The 15,178-nt window shown below is 41.5% G+C and overlaps 2 protein-coding genes across 16 annotated transcripts in view; one reads left to right on the forward strand and one right to left on the reverse strand.

Moving 5' to 3' along the window:
* Positions 1 to 15,178, reverse strand: part of LOC111244030 (uncharacterized) — an 86,340-nt gene that overhangs the window by 18,717 nt on the left and 52,445 nt on the right. For 5 of the 15 annotated variants that reach the window (XR_015320184.1, XR_015320183.1, XR_015320182.1 and 2 more), the window contains exon 2: positions 10,343 to 10,433. The exons of 7 other annotated variants lie outside the window; for them this stretch is intronic. Coding sequence is in view for 5 of the 8 variants with exons in the window: in XM_086978981.1 (XP_086835107.1) it covers positions 10,343 to 10,362 (20 nt within the window). In the remaining 3 variants the exon portion in view is untranslated. Of the gene's footprint in view, positions 1 to 10,342; positions 10,434 to 10,530; positions 14,434 to 15,178 lie in introns of all 15 variants that reach the window. 3 more of the 15 variants (XM_022790566.2, XM_022790561.2, XM_086978979.1) reach the window with 2 other exon arrangements.
* Positions 7,283 to 15,178, forward strand: part of LOC111244031 (uncharacterized) — a 75,790-nt gene continuing 67,894 nt past the window's right edge. Inside the window, exon 1 of the mRNA XM_022790572.2 lies at positions 7,283 to 10,069. The gene's annotated coding sequence lies outside the window, so the exon portion shown is untranslated. The remainder of the gene's footprint in view (positions 10,070 to 15,178) is intronic.

Genomic DNA, 15,178 nt, shown 5'->3' on the forward strand with positions numbered 1-15,178 from the left:
GCGAAGAGGGACACTCGCATCATTTGTAGAATTAGAGAAGACGAACGGGCAGTACAAGTGAATGTGTTTTTACACTATAATTTAACGAATCAGACTTAATTTCATTAATAGTTGTTTTTTTGCTACAGATGAAATTCTTATTTTAGGTACTCGCCTTAGATTCTATTTGAGAAAATGAGCTAAACTTCTTCTTAAGGGGATATTCCGTGTTTCAGCTCAAGGACGCGTTTTATGCGGAGCATCGACGTGGCAATACGTAACTAACGTCTAGATTAAGCTAGTGACTCCGTGTTACTTAGGCTGTATTACCTGTTTCATTATGCTGACTGGACACTACCGCGAATAGGTCATAGCTACTCCTGAACGGCGGCGAATTTTCTAACAAAAAACCTGCACAATAGAACGGACGAAGTAAGACTCATTAGGTTGGAATAAATACCAAGACCAGCGAAGTGCAAGCACGTTTAATGAAGATGAATGAACGGAGCATCAAACGACAAACAAGCTCCTGAATTGTGAACAGCTCCTCTGAAAGTAATTTCTGAGGACGCCTATTTGCAGTATTATTAATTGTCGTTTATACGAACGTCAACTGTATATAGATGTTATTCCCATGCCTTTTCCTTCTTCCATCGAACCTGCTTATAAAATAGAAGTCATATTCCATACAATCCACTATTAACAACAAACATCCTTTGTCCGACATTGAGCTACTGCAACCGCATGCATAGAAACAAATATGCACGGATAGAAATCTTAATTATTTACGGTATCTACGCGCTATTGAATTTTCGGAGAAGAACGCATACGTATTTTTTTACTAAAGCAATCGATCGTTTGGAGTATGGACGCCTGGTACTGCCTCCTTCAGATGGGCCGCTGGTAGCACGAAACAACGTGTGTCAACGGCCAGTTTCGGTCGTTTTTTCCTTTCAGCAGATGTAGGAAATTCATTTTCGGAATGTTTAGATTCCCCAGTGTGAAACTACCACTAAGTTAAAATGGGCTCGAGCAACTTGTCGTTTGACTTTTCGTTAATTTATTTTCATTGAACAAATTTACATCTTACCTGTTTTGGTATTTACTACACTTTAGTGAAACGTATTTTGCTCGTTGTACTGTGAAATCCATAACTTATTTGAGAATAACAACTTACAGCTATGACCTATCCACAGTATTGTGTGTGATCGACTCAAGGTTGAAGGATCGACAAAGGTTGAAGAGTAGAGAGCAACTACTTACTAATCGCGACTCTCGCAAGAGATATCTCGATAGGGTCTGACGAGTTCGATGTATTAGTATTTCGAAATTGGTCTCAATTCTAGACCACTTTAGATTTAAGGTACGTAAACGTTTTACCACTACACCGGTATAGCGGCAAAATAGCGCCATATTTAACCCACATAATTCAGCCAGAGAAAGTTAAGCCATCGATGACAACGTTACCTAAAAGCAAACCACTGTACGAATGCCATACAAATCGTTGAACACAAGTAGGGAACACTAAAAAAACTAAAGTATTATACCATATTGAGTCAAGGAAGACAAGCGAGAACAATAACAAACTGAATGAACAAACAAAAAGTGATGAATATATCCGCAAACGGACCTGTTTATCTACCTGTGCTCGCCTGTATCAAATCGAATTTCTTGCTGGGCTATGTCACACAAGGCTACCCTGGTAACCTTATTATGTTTACAGAAACCAATTAATAAGTTGGTGATTTTCGGTCAGACAGACTGGCCAGGTTAGTTTCAGGTGTACGCGGATCATTTCAGGAACTCAAAATGGTTTTTGCACATATCGCTTTTTTTTTTGTAACAAAAATCCTTCGCAATTGTATGTTGAACTTAAACGTCATCTGGCACTTGTACTATTAACAGTGGGTTACTTTCAGACGCCTAGTTTGCTTATAGGGTCAGGCAGGCCATGAGGTTTATGTATGGTGATTTCACTATCAATCAACTCACGGAAAAGAGAAAAAACATTGCTCACTGCTCTTGTGATAATTAGCCGGACGGATAGAGCGTAAGCGGCTGCTAGCTCTAATTATCTAGGAAATGCAGGACGCGCCAGGAGAAGTGCGCCTACAAGGGTGGAAGCCCGACTCAGTGACTACTACTACTACGCACAGTACGTTGTAGGATTTTATTGCACAAACAGTTCGTACAACATAGCAATACGTCGTACTATCCCTAAGTTTGCTTAAGGATCAGCTTTTAGTGGTAGTTATGGACTTTTATGTGATTTTTTTGACCATTATGTATGGTTCATTGAACGAAGCTGAATTTTTTCAAAATAACCTAAACATAGTGACAAAGATATTTTCGTTGGTCAAAAATAGATTTCACGAATGTCCACACGTGGTGAAGTAGAAGATATTCGTCTGCATCCAAGTTTTTCCGTGCGTATAACAAATGAATCACAAATTCAGTTCTAACTTTTCTGGGGGGAATATCTGAAACGCGCTCTAAGTTTCACTTGATTTTGTAAGAAGATATTTAGCAGCTTAATAACGAACATACAAAATGAAATATTGTTTGTACGCTATCTGAATACTACACAAGATTCCTAAACGGATTTTTTTTGAGCAAAATTTTGTTTTTGGCCGGTAAAAATACTACGGTGCAAGTTCCTATTCCGTACAATACGCTTTGATCTGTATCAACCGATTTTTTCATCGGCCAACAAGTAGTCTCGAGCTAATGGCTGTGTTTATTAGCATCCGAAAGTGGCAATTCTCACTTCAACTTATTAATATCTGAAACTTGCTTAATTCTCACCTGCAATCGAATACAGGTAGCGTTTTAATATTCATTCTCTCAATACGCAATAAATTCTTTACCAGCCATCGTGAGAAGGTAACTTAAAGACGCTCCCAATCCTCACGTTTTAAAGTGCTACTCAAACGCGTTTCTAACAACATTGAATTACGCCATTTTACTATACGCAAGATCAGTCTTTGAGAATACAGCGCCTGGCCTACTTTATTTACTTCAGTTGGCCAATTTACGAAGCGACAAAGCTATAGGAAATTATTTGTCTTCTCTTTACCTGCGTAACGATGCAGGGTCAGGGGAGATGAACTTACTTGCCCGTTTGATAATACGCGCCCGATTCAGAAAGGCAGATAGCGCCTGTCACATAACTGTGCTCCGTCTATATTACAATACTATTACTTGACCAGCTGTTCTAATAGCTATATACATATATATATATACACGAACATATAGAGATGATCCCCCGAGAATGCCGCATATCGATTGATGACGTCAGCTATGTTTATGGAGCTCGTTCCAAATGCACACTGTAATTGGGATAGCTACAATCAACAATGACAGATCAGCAAGCGTAGCAATCAGCGAACGTTTCGGCCTCCTGGGGCCTGGCTGTTCAATTCAGCCGTTGTTTCTCCTTCTATCAGTAGAATCACGCGAGGCCCTGGTCCAGATTTCTGTAGCGCCACATTGATCCTATTGTGCGGTCACTGATTCCTTTTTTACCGCCCAGTTTGACAACGCTCCTATATTCTGCACCAGTTAGGTCTCCTCCCATCTTTACCGGTCAGTTAACAGAGATTCGTCCCATGCACCCACGCGACATATGGCCGTTTATATGCCGTTATTACAGCGTTGCGCTCAGCTTTGACGTCATTTCCGCATTTCAGGAGCGACAAAAGGAGCAGCAACTGCTATTTAGATTACAGCTGCATCAGTAACCACTCGGACGACAATAACAAATACATCAAAAAGGCCTTTTATAGCCGAATATGCCAGGAAGAGCCAAGCCCGCGTCATCATCAGATACAAATGTGCATGTGGGAACATGCGGGCGAGGGGACGGTCGGTCAATCGATGAGGCGCTATTTGCTTTTTGTCGTCGACGCGACCGTAATTTAAATAGACATTTTCTTGCACAGATTTTTACCTCGAGGCGAACTGTGACCAACATATGCCGCTTGGGCGGTTAAGTTCAAATCAGTATAATACGACCATCAATTTGGACTATGTAGAAGAGGCACGTACACACACACACACACAATACAAATATATTGTACATTCAATTCCTGATTTTGCACAATGGTGGCCTCATACGTGTATCGAAGTACTATATACGTTACCTATTCTAAAAAGGTATGGACCCGGGGCGGTGGGCGGACAAGCGGCTAGAAAAAAAGGGCCATAATAACACGACAAAAAGGACCTAGAGGTATTTTAGGTATAGGCCAAAAAACATAAGCCGAGAATAGATATTAGTTTACCATCATAAATAAACCATCTGCCTTGTTGCCTCATCTATTCATATGCGCCTTTGGCGTGACGTTTCACAATTTAAATACGACTTCTATTATCATCAATTGTGTGCCATCTTGTCACAACATTGACAGACACACACATGGGTACACGAATAGTCAAACAGACAGATAGACGGGCATCCAAGCACACATGCACATGACCAATCGTTACAAATGACGTAATAGAATTGGAAGATTGTTCCACCTCATTTATGCCCTATCGGCTCGTTTTCACCGTTGAAGCCGCTGGTTTTTGTATTATATCTCATTTCGCCAAGATGGTCAGGCGTCTTTTTCTACCGACTGGGACGCTATCGTCGTCTCGTTTTTCTACAGCAATTGGCACACTGACAGCCCTGCCCTAAACGTCGCAGCTGCTACTGTTGCTGTTGTCGCATCTTCAGATGCTCAACTTAGCCGAACGCGATCTTTTTTCAGGCAAGCAGAGAGCTGCGAATACACACACACCTGTAGACATATATGGTAACGGCGCATATGGTTATTTCCAGTGTATGGCGTGCCTAGTCATTTCTGGGGCGTCAAAAACCGGACCGCAATCAGGTAGCTGTCAACCCGAACGCAATACAAAAATCCTGCACCGTTTGCCGCCTACCAGTGTCGTCGTCAGGTATTCGCCGACACGCAGGGGATAAACGCAGATGACAAGTCAGCAATAACTAGCTATTGATAGTTGCTTGCGTTTTGCTGATTAAAAAAAATTGTAGAAATCTATCGCTGTATGCGTTTTGGGGGTGCCACGAAGTCAGCCTGTCTGTCTGTCGGTCGGTCGGTGGGTGTGTATGTGTGTGTGTCACGCCGTTTGTATGTACACGCCTGTATACGTATAAAAGTGATGCATTCTGCGATTGGAGAAAGAGGCACTGTCGAACGTAGCTCTTCGACCAGTAATAGCCGCCGACGTCGGTGCCACTGAAAGCTTGTCCTTTCCGACTTGCTTCGGTTAGACTTTCGCTGCTGGCGGCGTTGTTGTTGTTGTTGTTGTTGTTGTTGTTGTCGTCGTAGTCATCCATCCGTGTGTCCATCGCCAAGCGACACTTTCGGACATTGGCCACCGGATGTGCATCCCCACTCACAGCTGGTGCACAGAGCCTGTGTTTATGACGTTATGCGCGTGTGTGTGTGTGTGTGTGTCTGTGTATGCGCTTCATATTTGCCGCTAACCACAACAGCAACAACAATGGCAGCAGCGGCAGCAACTGGTTAATACTTGTCACCGTACAATGGTTCTAACGCCCCTCGGTAAACTATCATACTGCGACGCGCATATATAGACGTGAACTGACCGTTTAAACGAAGTAAGCTCTTGTTAGCTTAGAAACGATCATTCTATGAGACCAATAAAGAAAACTATCGAATGCTGATAATGAAGACCGTGATGTGAACGGTGTATTGCAACATAGCAGCGATCAACACGATCTGTCCTGTTGCCCGTCCGATTATACATGTTGGTACTAAGTCGAAGTCATTACCCCTGGCTGTAGATGTACCCTTACAGGTAGCATAATATAGTATGAAACGTATTTTAGTTACGACGAGCTAAATAAGTACAGAATTTGGATCGAACGCGTTAACTCAAAGCTGTATAAGTGTTGAAAGCAACGGTAACCTAACATTGCTAGGACCAGCATTTCGTATGTCTTCTTCTAACAAGTGTTTGATGAATTTTGTCGTTGTGATAGAGCTTTGCGCCTTTCCAATAGCTCGAGAACACGGATCTGGATTATAGAAGGGGATTGTAATAAACGTACGTATTTTAGTGCTATGATTATGTTATCACAATAGATTATTCCCTAGTAATTGTTTGCTCCAGCATCGAAATATTGTTTTTTATATTTAGTATATTTCTAGCGAAGAGTCGTTTTGCCAATTAGTCTAAATATTCAAGAATCTACGTTGAAATGAATTGAAGACGCTTATTCATGCAGAAGCGAGTGTATAAAGTAACCCTGCCCGGTACATTTAGTACATTATTAGTATCAGTATACGCTATCTATATTTGAATCATCAATTTTCATAGTCCACATGGAGTTACTCATTGTCGAAATAAGTAAGCTCGCAGCGTTGATCCGCTGCTAGCTTGTGGGCTAAAATTTGATCTATTCTGCCTCTATAGTTTCTCTCTAGTTGTATTGATACACTTTTATTCCAAGGAAGCAGTAATGGCACTCCGTCCTACTTACTCTGTTTATCTTTCTGATAAATTTACTACGGTAGATTACTTCAATCGCCATTATCATGACAAGCCCGTAAATAGCGTTAAAATTAGCTCTATCAAATATAGCCCCATCTACTCGCGTGTAGCTTGTAGGACACTGTGTACTTGTTTCGTATATGCTTTACGCACGTTAAAGACGTCGAAACTAACTTGATATATCCGTTGAACGTGAGCGCCAATCTGACGAGATCGGATTTTTTGTTATCTGCATTTTTAACAGGGAAGTCTTTTGCCCGTCCCTACCAGTTGGCGATAATCTTCATCTTTCTCATCAGGTTGCTTCAGCAACACTGATTCTAGTGTTGAGGTCCCGCTATGTCAACACTCTGCGTACTCTTACCTTCTTCCAAATGATCAACACCTTTTAAAACCAGCGGCCATCTATCTTAAATCCCAACAATTTAGGCTTGATCAGCATGATAGGAGACGAAGCGCTAACATAGACGAAAAACGGCAGTAATGATCAGCGTACGGCAATGTTGATCATGTTGCTCTGATCGACCTGCATCTTGTCTATGGTCCAGGACTTCAAGAAGAATTTTCGATTCTTCATGCCCACGTCGTCCGACCTTCTGTCCGCCGGTCCCGACAGCATAACAGAACTCGGCAGTTTCATCGCCGTGCAAAGCTGCCGTGATTTTTTTTACTGTCATTTGCTTTTTTTACAGGACGGTAGCTTCACGTTACGAGTGCATGAAAGTCTGATACTAATCATAATAATGATGATGATGTATCCACCAATCGTTTATATAGAGGTCTGGACAGAATGTATCGCCGGTATCGTCGTCGCCCATATCATTTCGGCGCTGACTACGTGTCGAGAATGTGTCGACAGTATTAAGCGACAAAAGGTGGACGTCACAAGTTCTTTACTCGATCGATCGATCGATCGATCGATGGATGGATGGATGGATGGATGGATGGATGGGATATGCGACGTACGAGACGCAGACGACGAATCGACGAGCGATCAATCCATTGAAATGTCCAACCAACAAACGCCCGATGCGTCGCCGAAGGATCCCATCTTATAGAAAAGACCTCTTCCACTTGGACCACCTGTGCTGCAATGGAACGTAGCCTGCTAAATCAGCGTTTCATTTGGCGGCAAAGCGTCATACCCGCCCAGCGGAATTCGATATACGAGTGTTGTCGCTACTGCTATCATTACAAATATGTAATACTAATAATACAATTCCCATCTCTCCAAGTATCGCAGTCGGGTCCGCCCAGTAATACTGTGTCACCGTGCGTCCAGATGCAGGGACGCTGCGAACAGGAGCTACCAACAGGATGAACGACGTTGTACTGGTTGGCCATCCGTCAGACGTCGCTAGCTACAGTCAACCGAATATCCATCCGCCCGCCAGCGACAGCCCCGCTAACAGCCACTGGCCGAATCGGTTCGTGGATAGTGGACGACGTGTCTTTTACGATTTTTCAGCTCAAGACTTCAGCATCAGGACCATGCTCTTAACGTGCACAACTCTGTCGCTGGTGACACTACTTGTCGCTGCAGCAGCGGCAGGACAAAACGAAATTGTAATGGTCTTATTAGTGAGGGGGGGCGACAAAACAGTAATAAGCAATAATGCTGTTGCTGAAAAATGCCGGTGCCATCTATCGATGCACCAATTTGCCCACAAGTTTATATATGTATGTATATATACATAAGATGTTGCTGTTAGTCTTGACGACGGTAGGCCAAAATACGCAGGATACAAGATGTAATACCAATACAACAACTATCGTTTCTATGCTCACATATTCACGTCGACGCACCGCCTACGTGACAACCGCTTGCACCATATATACATATGTATGGGCCAGCCGCCTGTTACATCCCTGGACGTGTACGGATGTGTGGTGAAGCGCCCGACGACAGCAAAAAAAAGAAAATGGGCGATCTGCTCAGTTTTATTGGAATGTACGATGATTTCGGGTGTATATTAACATTACGGGTAGAAGTGGTGCTGGTAGATCCACTGCAGGAGCAAACCCACGGATTAAAAACTGCCCGCTGTGTTTCTACGTGCTCCTGTGGCCTGCAAAAGCAGTACAGAGGAAGCAAAATCGTTTATCCAATTTACCGCTAGGAACTCCCAGTCCACTGACGGCTAACGCCGCTGGTAGCAAAATGTCTCTCAAGCCTTATCGCAAAAAAAAGTAACCCATAAAGGGCAAACTTGATTCCTAAGGGCGTAAAAGGCTCAATATATATAATACATAGAAACTATGCCTGTTCCACATAATAAATTATGACCAGCCGTGATTTGATGATCTCAAAATTGCACGGACTTAACTATACATATAAAAGATGTCTGCTCGCACTATACCCCTGTAAAAAAACAGCCGACAGTTAAGCATCAGAATGCATATTGGGCTCATGCACAACAGTGCTTGTGCCCAAGCCTCAGGGCCGATCCGCATCATGGCGATGCCCCCGCAGGCTTCTGCGTAAGGAAGAGGGAAGCCACGGTCACCCTCGCCGCCGTGTCAACCCGCGTCCCGCAGAAGGCTCGTGGTTCCCATCGATCGCCACGGTGATGAAGCTTCGCGCACTGCACTTCGACAATCTGAGCGGCACCTAGCAGTCCTAACACACACGAATGCTGGCGCACCAGTAACAACGAAAGCGATTGGTATCGGTTTTGCCTCGTTGCCAATAGATCTTCAAGTAACATTGACAACATTTTGTAGATATACGTCAATGCATGGCGATAAGCGGCGCTCCATGGCGCCGCTATCTGTCTTCTAGTTGAACCGTTTTCATTTTTGGGCCGGTTTGGTATTTTAACGATGGCAGCTAGGTTTGAGGATTCGAATTTACCAATTGTGAGCGATTCATATCGCCAACAAGACAGTACACATACTGAAAAACACGACGTGTTCTGATTCGGATCGATTATGTGTGTTGTTGGCCCTAACGTTTTTCAAACTGTGCTTAACGTGCGCTTATGTGTGCTTAGTTAAACATCAATGCGAAACACCCAAGTCTGTCGTCCTGAGGACAGGATTAAGTTAATGAGGAGCCTTTTAGTGAGAGTCGACGTTGCAGTTGGACTGTACTATAGTCACTCAAAATCTGATTGTTTTTTTCACAAAGAACATTCCGTTCAAAATAATGCTCAGCTGAAACATAGCCGACTCTTCGAAGAAAGCCGGTTTAGAAGTGCCCACATGTAGGCGCGTTCGAAGCTGCTGATTGGATACGAAACAGTTCTTAACAGCGCCCACTTACGAGCCTATTTTGAGGGTCATCTGAGTGCGGTCTTTCATGCCACAGTTTACTTGTTTTGCTGCTGAAGAGATGTACACCTTTGCTGCTATTGCTGTGTGAATGGAACGTCTTATTTTGTGTACCGCTATAATCTGTGAAGTGCTATCGAATGTTATGACACTTGGATATACTTGCTGAGACACAATAAATATATAAATATGCATTCAAAATACATGTAAGCTGTGCTTCGTTTGCATTGTCCCTGCCCTGGACTTTTTAAGCCATAGTAACCTAAAAATATCGGCACACCTTCAAGTGGTAAGTTACTCGAAGTTACTATACGGAATCATTCTAGACCCCACTACATTTTTTTTTATAAATAAATGCATGTCTATAGGAGCGTGTGCTAAGTTAATGAAACACCTCTGGTTTCTTCATCGACGCAACAACAATCGTAGCAGGACGAGTCAGATCTTGGCTTTACTCCAAATGAGATAAGTGTCAGTAACATGATTTAACTACAAGGCTTAAAGTTCTTAGTAGAGCGCGACTACGAAAATAGAATTACACGATGCTGTAATTACGCCATACCTCTTCTTAGTGCTGGCCATACTTGTTTCCGCAGAGCAAAACAGGCAGCAGTATACGATGTGACAAAACCGTAGCTCGAAGGTAGATAATCCTAGAAATAGATTTTTTGTATTGTAATTAGCTCATTGGTTTATTCAACACCAGATTGCTAATCCCGTTTCCTTCTTAACTCAAATACGCCTACAAACCTCCTCCGTTGGGCGCGCGAAAACACGGTTCAATCCAAAGAAAATCAACTCTGCCTTTCAATGACCTTTAAGTAACTGCGAGTCATCTGGAACTACTGTAGAATACTAGTGACATCTTGAAAACTTTAAAACTGAATACCAATAAAATAACGGATCCACATAATATATCAGTTTATATGTAAATTACAGATACACGCCTTTTCAATCTAACTTAATTCGAACTTTATTTAGCCTTTTTTACGTTAACAGCCATGAGAATTTATAAATCGAACGCACTAGAGCCTATTAAATGATCTGTATACAAGCGGCTTCAGAGCATTCAGTATAAACGCTGAAAGATCGGTGTCAGTTGGCATTAGCTTGCGTGACCTTATATACTAATAAATATTGATGTATTTATAGTACCAAAAAAGCCGCAAGGCGAAGCCTTTTCATAGGAAATTATAACAGAAAAAATCGCTTACCTTTTTCATTTTTTAACTGCAGTTACCTCTACTTGTTCTATCAAGTTTGTGTGACAATTAAGAGGTAGAGGTGACTGCAAGCTTGTCAAGGCCACTGTAGACCATTCAAAGCTGCAAGTGACGGATGGAAACTCGTGGTTATTTCTACGATTATCGATTTACGTCTTTCGTTTCAATGATGTCGCGCCTTTGTTAATCACGGTGTTTATATTCTTACTGAACGTATTCTAGTTCTCAGCTAGAATTTAGCCAGTGCAACGTTTCTTCTCTCTAGTTGTTTTTTTTTTGTTCTATTGGGTCATTCGTTCTGCCTCGTCGCTGCGTTCCCTCCTGTTTCTCTCTCGTCACGTCTCCCGGGCGATACTCGGATACCGCCATTGCGACTATCCCTGAGCCATTCAGGCGTCGCTTAGGCGGATGCTTTTCTGAACTTTAATCAGAAGTCGAATTTATTTCTATTTGTCAGATGCTGATTGCATTAGCCTTAATAGACGTCAGTGTGCGTATGCACAGCACAGCTTAGCCGGAGAAGTAGTTAACAGCAGGACTATACGCCTGGCTGTAAAACAGCGAGTAACTCCATTGTCTGATGAAGGCATTCGCAGAAGCCGGCAACATTAGCAGCAGATTAGATTTGTTCTGCTTCTTTACTAAAAAAATTTGCATACATTATCGTGTCATATTGGATACACACGACCCCAAGTAGTTAGCATAAACGGTGACGAAAAAAGCCAAGCTAAAATCCGTGTGTATCAAAGCGTTAACTATTGATCATTTCATTACCGTGTGAATTCATTGTGCGCGGCTACCGCTGCCAACGTCGCATCACTGCGACGCCACACTGGATGAGGTGTCCTGAAAAGCTGACTTCTTCTGATTTGCAAGAAGTGTCTGGCGCGTTTTGTTAGTGTGCCTCGATAGCTTACGCCTAATACTGGTAATGATTAATAATATGATATTTCGATAGAGCTACGTAAATAGAATTCTATTAATAAAAATCTTAACAAGGTGGGTCCAGGTGACCAACCCTGGTGTGTATACCTGTGTGCACTTCTACAGCATTTTTCTTCAAATTTCCGTGATGTACTGGCAATTCCCCTACGACGCCCCTGATAACCGCCGTCATTATATCACTGAACAGTCGCTTTTGGTAAGCTGCCGAAATAACCTTCTTTTCTAATGTAGATTTTCGACCACTTGGCCAGTGAAGCATATTTGGCGGGGCATTTCCTGCCAAAGCTTAGCCATCTTAAGCACTCGCAACTTCGAACGTCATGTTAATAACGTCGACTTATGTTCATCTCTTTCTTTACAGTAACAGTTAGGGCAATCGCTATCATTACATCAGTAGTGAAATTAAGTAATGTGTGTACTAACTAGCTGGGATGCTTTTCGATTGCTTCCACACCAGCAGCAACGGTAAAGTGTGTACTGATTAGGGGGCGAAATTTCAACAGGAAACTGGAGAGCACATCAGTACCCTCGGCTATGATCATAATGCTGTTTGCCAACATAATATTTCTATGGACAAAGTAACCCTACCACCGTCGCTTGTGCCTTTTTTGATCATTAAAACCTGAATTGACTTAGAGAAGTGTGTATAGCATATCGATTTAGCGGATTTCGAATGGTATCAAGATCGAACCAATCTACCCCACTTGTTGCCACTTCCGATCATATCATGCTAAAAAATAGTTGTATTCTCCTTGGATTTTTCATATTAAGTATAAAAATTCTCCCAAATTAATATCCACTGCATTATTATTACTCTTATTATAGAAATCGTCCGTCCTCACATACAGTGCATCTTATTAATACAGTTTATTATTACACTACCATAATTGATTTTTGCTAGGCCTCTTATGGCTACTGTTTTTTCAGCCATTTCTATAGTTATACAAATGACAGTTTTTTTTTTTCGGAGGTATGGTTATATCTCTGAAAGAAAATCTGCTATATGTATAATAAATAGCTATCGTCGGCGTAGAAGATCACTTTTTACCCCCCACATGATGGTTCTGCAGCGTCGATCACTACCTAAATAACCTCAGAAAGTCGTTACGACTGACAGAGCAATCACTATCGAATACTTGTTTGAAAAAAGTTAGATTTTAGTCACGAAGCCTGCCATTAGATAACACTCACGCAGTAATAGTAGCTCGATATCTTGAAATTGTTCAGTACTGACATACCCTTTTCCGCAGAGAAGTACTAATTCCGGGGGTTACATTGAAAAGTATATTAATTGATGTATCGATTGAGTAAATTTCAGGTGAAATAGGCCTATGCAAAATAACAGGTCCAAATGTTTTCAGCTGACTGACACAACACAATTGATTACTAAATAATCAAACTAACGATCAAAACAAGAATCTCTGCGTGAATGCTTTATTAGTCGGCCTATTTAGTGAATCACACAGCTATTACTGAGATCCAATCCGTCGACAGTTCCACGCATGCCATAGCGACTCAGTAATGCCTTTGAAAAGAAACTTTGTTTTCTTTTTAGTTTCTAGCTCTAGTTCGTCCGCTGCCTGGCTTGGCGCCAAATTTAATTTCGATGTCGTCCATAATTTGTGCCAAATAGTGCACATCGAGAATAGTTCCTGCCTTAACCATCTTGAGCTGTGAATATTATAAGTACAGACAAAGCGCATGTAGCAATCACATCATGGAGTCGTGTTTCGGTCACTTGAAGCAAATTGTCAACAAGGTGTCAGTGATATTTTCTTATCCGAAACTTCTGATATACTTCATAAAAACTTGCAACGTTCGTGTTTATGACAAATGATGATGTCATCTTTGTTCCTGCTTACTGATATTGGCATTTTATTTTATCAGAATTTTATCAACAAAAAAACACGGCTATCATTCTTTTCACATGGTTGGCTTGTTGATTCTCTTTCAAGGCATAGAGAAATGAATTTGTTCGATTGTTAAACATATAAAACGGTCACTTTGTTCAGCTAAGTACAACTAACGCCCAATGTTCACGCAACTTCAACTTACTATGGATGTACTTTAGGCGTTAATTGTTCACTAGGGCCAATTATTATTTGCTATCACTCTTCTAATTGAATGGGTGGACGGCAATCGATGTTTTCGCCCGTTTCGATTTAAACTAGTAAAAGGAATCTTATTGGAGACAGGACTCTTGTATCGTCAACGCTGTTGTTATCGGCATGAAAGATTCTACTTCTGTGCCCGTTCTTAGTTAAAGCGGCGTTCAGCTTTGTGAGCAATCGATACTCTTATCAACATCCCAGAAACGCCATCTTCTGACAGAAGTCGTTGAAGGAGATACCTGTCCCCAAAGTGTTACCAGGACGCGAAGGAAAGCACTGGAATTTTCATTTTTCGCTTTTTTGAGGATTTGACTTAAACCTCATCCATCAAAATCGTTGCGTTGAGGAGTGGTCTGATGGCAATTCCTAAGTCACTGCAAACAAATATTAATTTAAATTTTTTACACATGTTGCATGCAACTCTTCGGAGAAATATATTTCTAGAGCTTGTTGTTCACTAAAAAATCAACCCAGTAATAAAAACTTGTCGAGCTCTGTGTGTATTCCATGGGCACAGTGGAAGAATGAGTTTTTTTGTATAAACTTTTTTTTCTATGAAAACGATTCAAGTCCAATAATGCCATTAAAAACATTGTCTCGGACGACGAAAAAAAAAACTCGTTTACGCGCAGCCTCGAACCTATAATGTCCAGTTCCAGCGTTTAGCCTTGATTCAATTTCGAATTTACACCACCTCAACTGTCCCAAAGTTAGTTTATATATTTTTATGTTAGAACGAAAAAAGCCATACAGACATATAACGTGTAATTTAAAACATAAAATTGTTACACACATATATTGAAATAAGCTCGACATAATGTTGATGCCTTATGTTAAGTTTTACGCTGACCTGTGTTATATTGAAGGGACAGATTATTTTTAATTGTTAAGATACACAACAGGCCGAAAAGTTCCTTTTTGCGTGGTAGCGATTCTGTCGTGCAATCAGATACGTTGATTTTCTAGCCTTATATTTGAATTTTTTCGCTAATGTCCGTGCGATGATGTTGACCAAGAACGAGTTTGTGTATTTTTTACCTCGGGAATGAATAGTCTGCCTCCGATTATAACCTGTTAAATAGATAGTATCGAAGCTTATGCACACAGTCATGAATGAGA

Source organism: Varroa destructor, unplaced genomic scaffold (genome assembly GCF_002443255.2).
Source record: "Varroa destructor unplaced genomic scaffold, Vdes_3.0 BEIS01000002.1, whole genome shotgun sequence".
NCBI lineage: Eukaryota > Metazoa > Arthropoda > Arachnida > Mesostigmata > Varroidae > Varroa > Varroa destructor.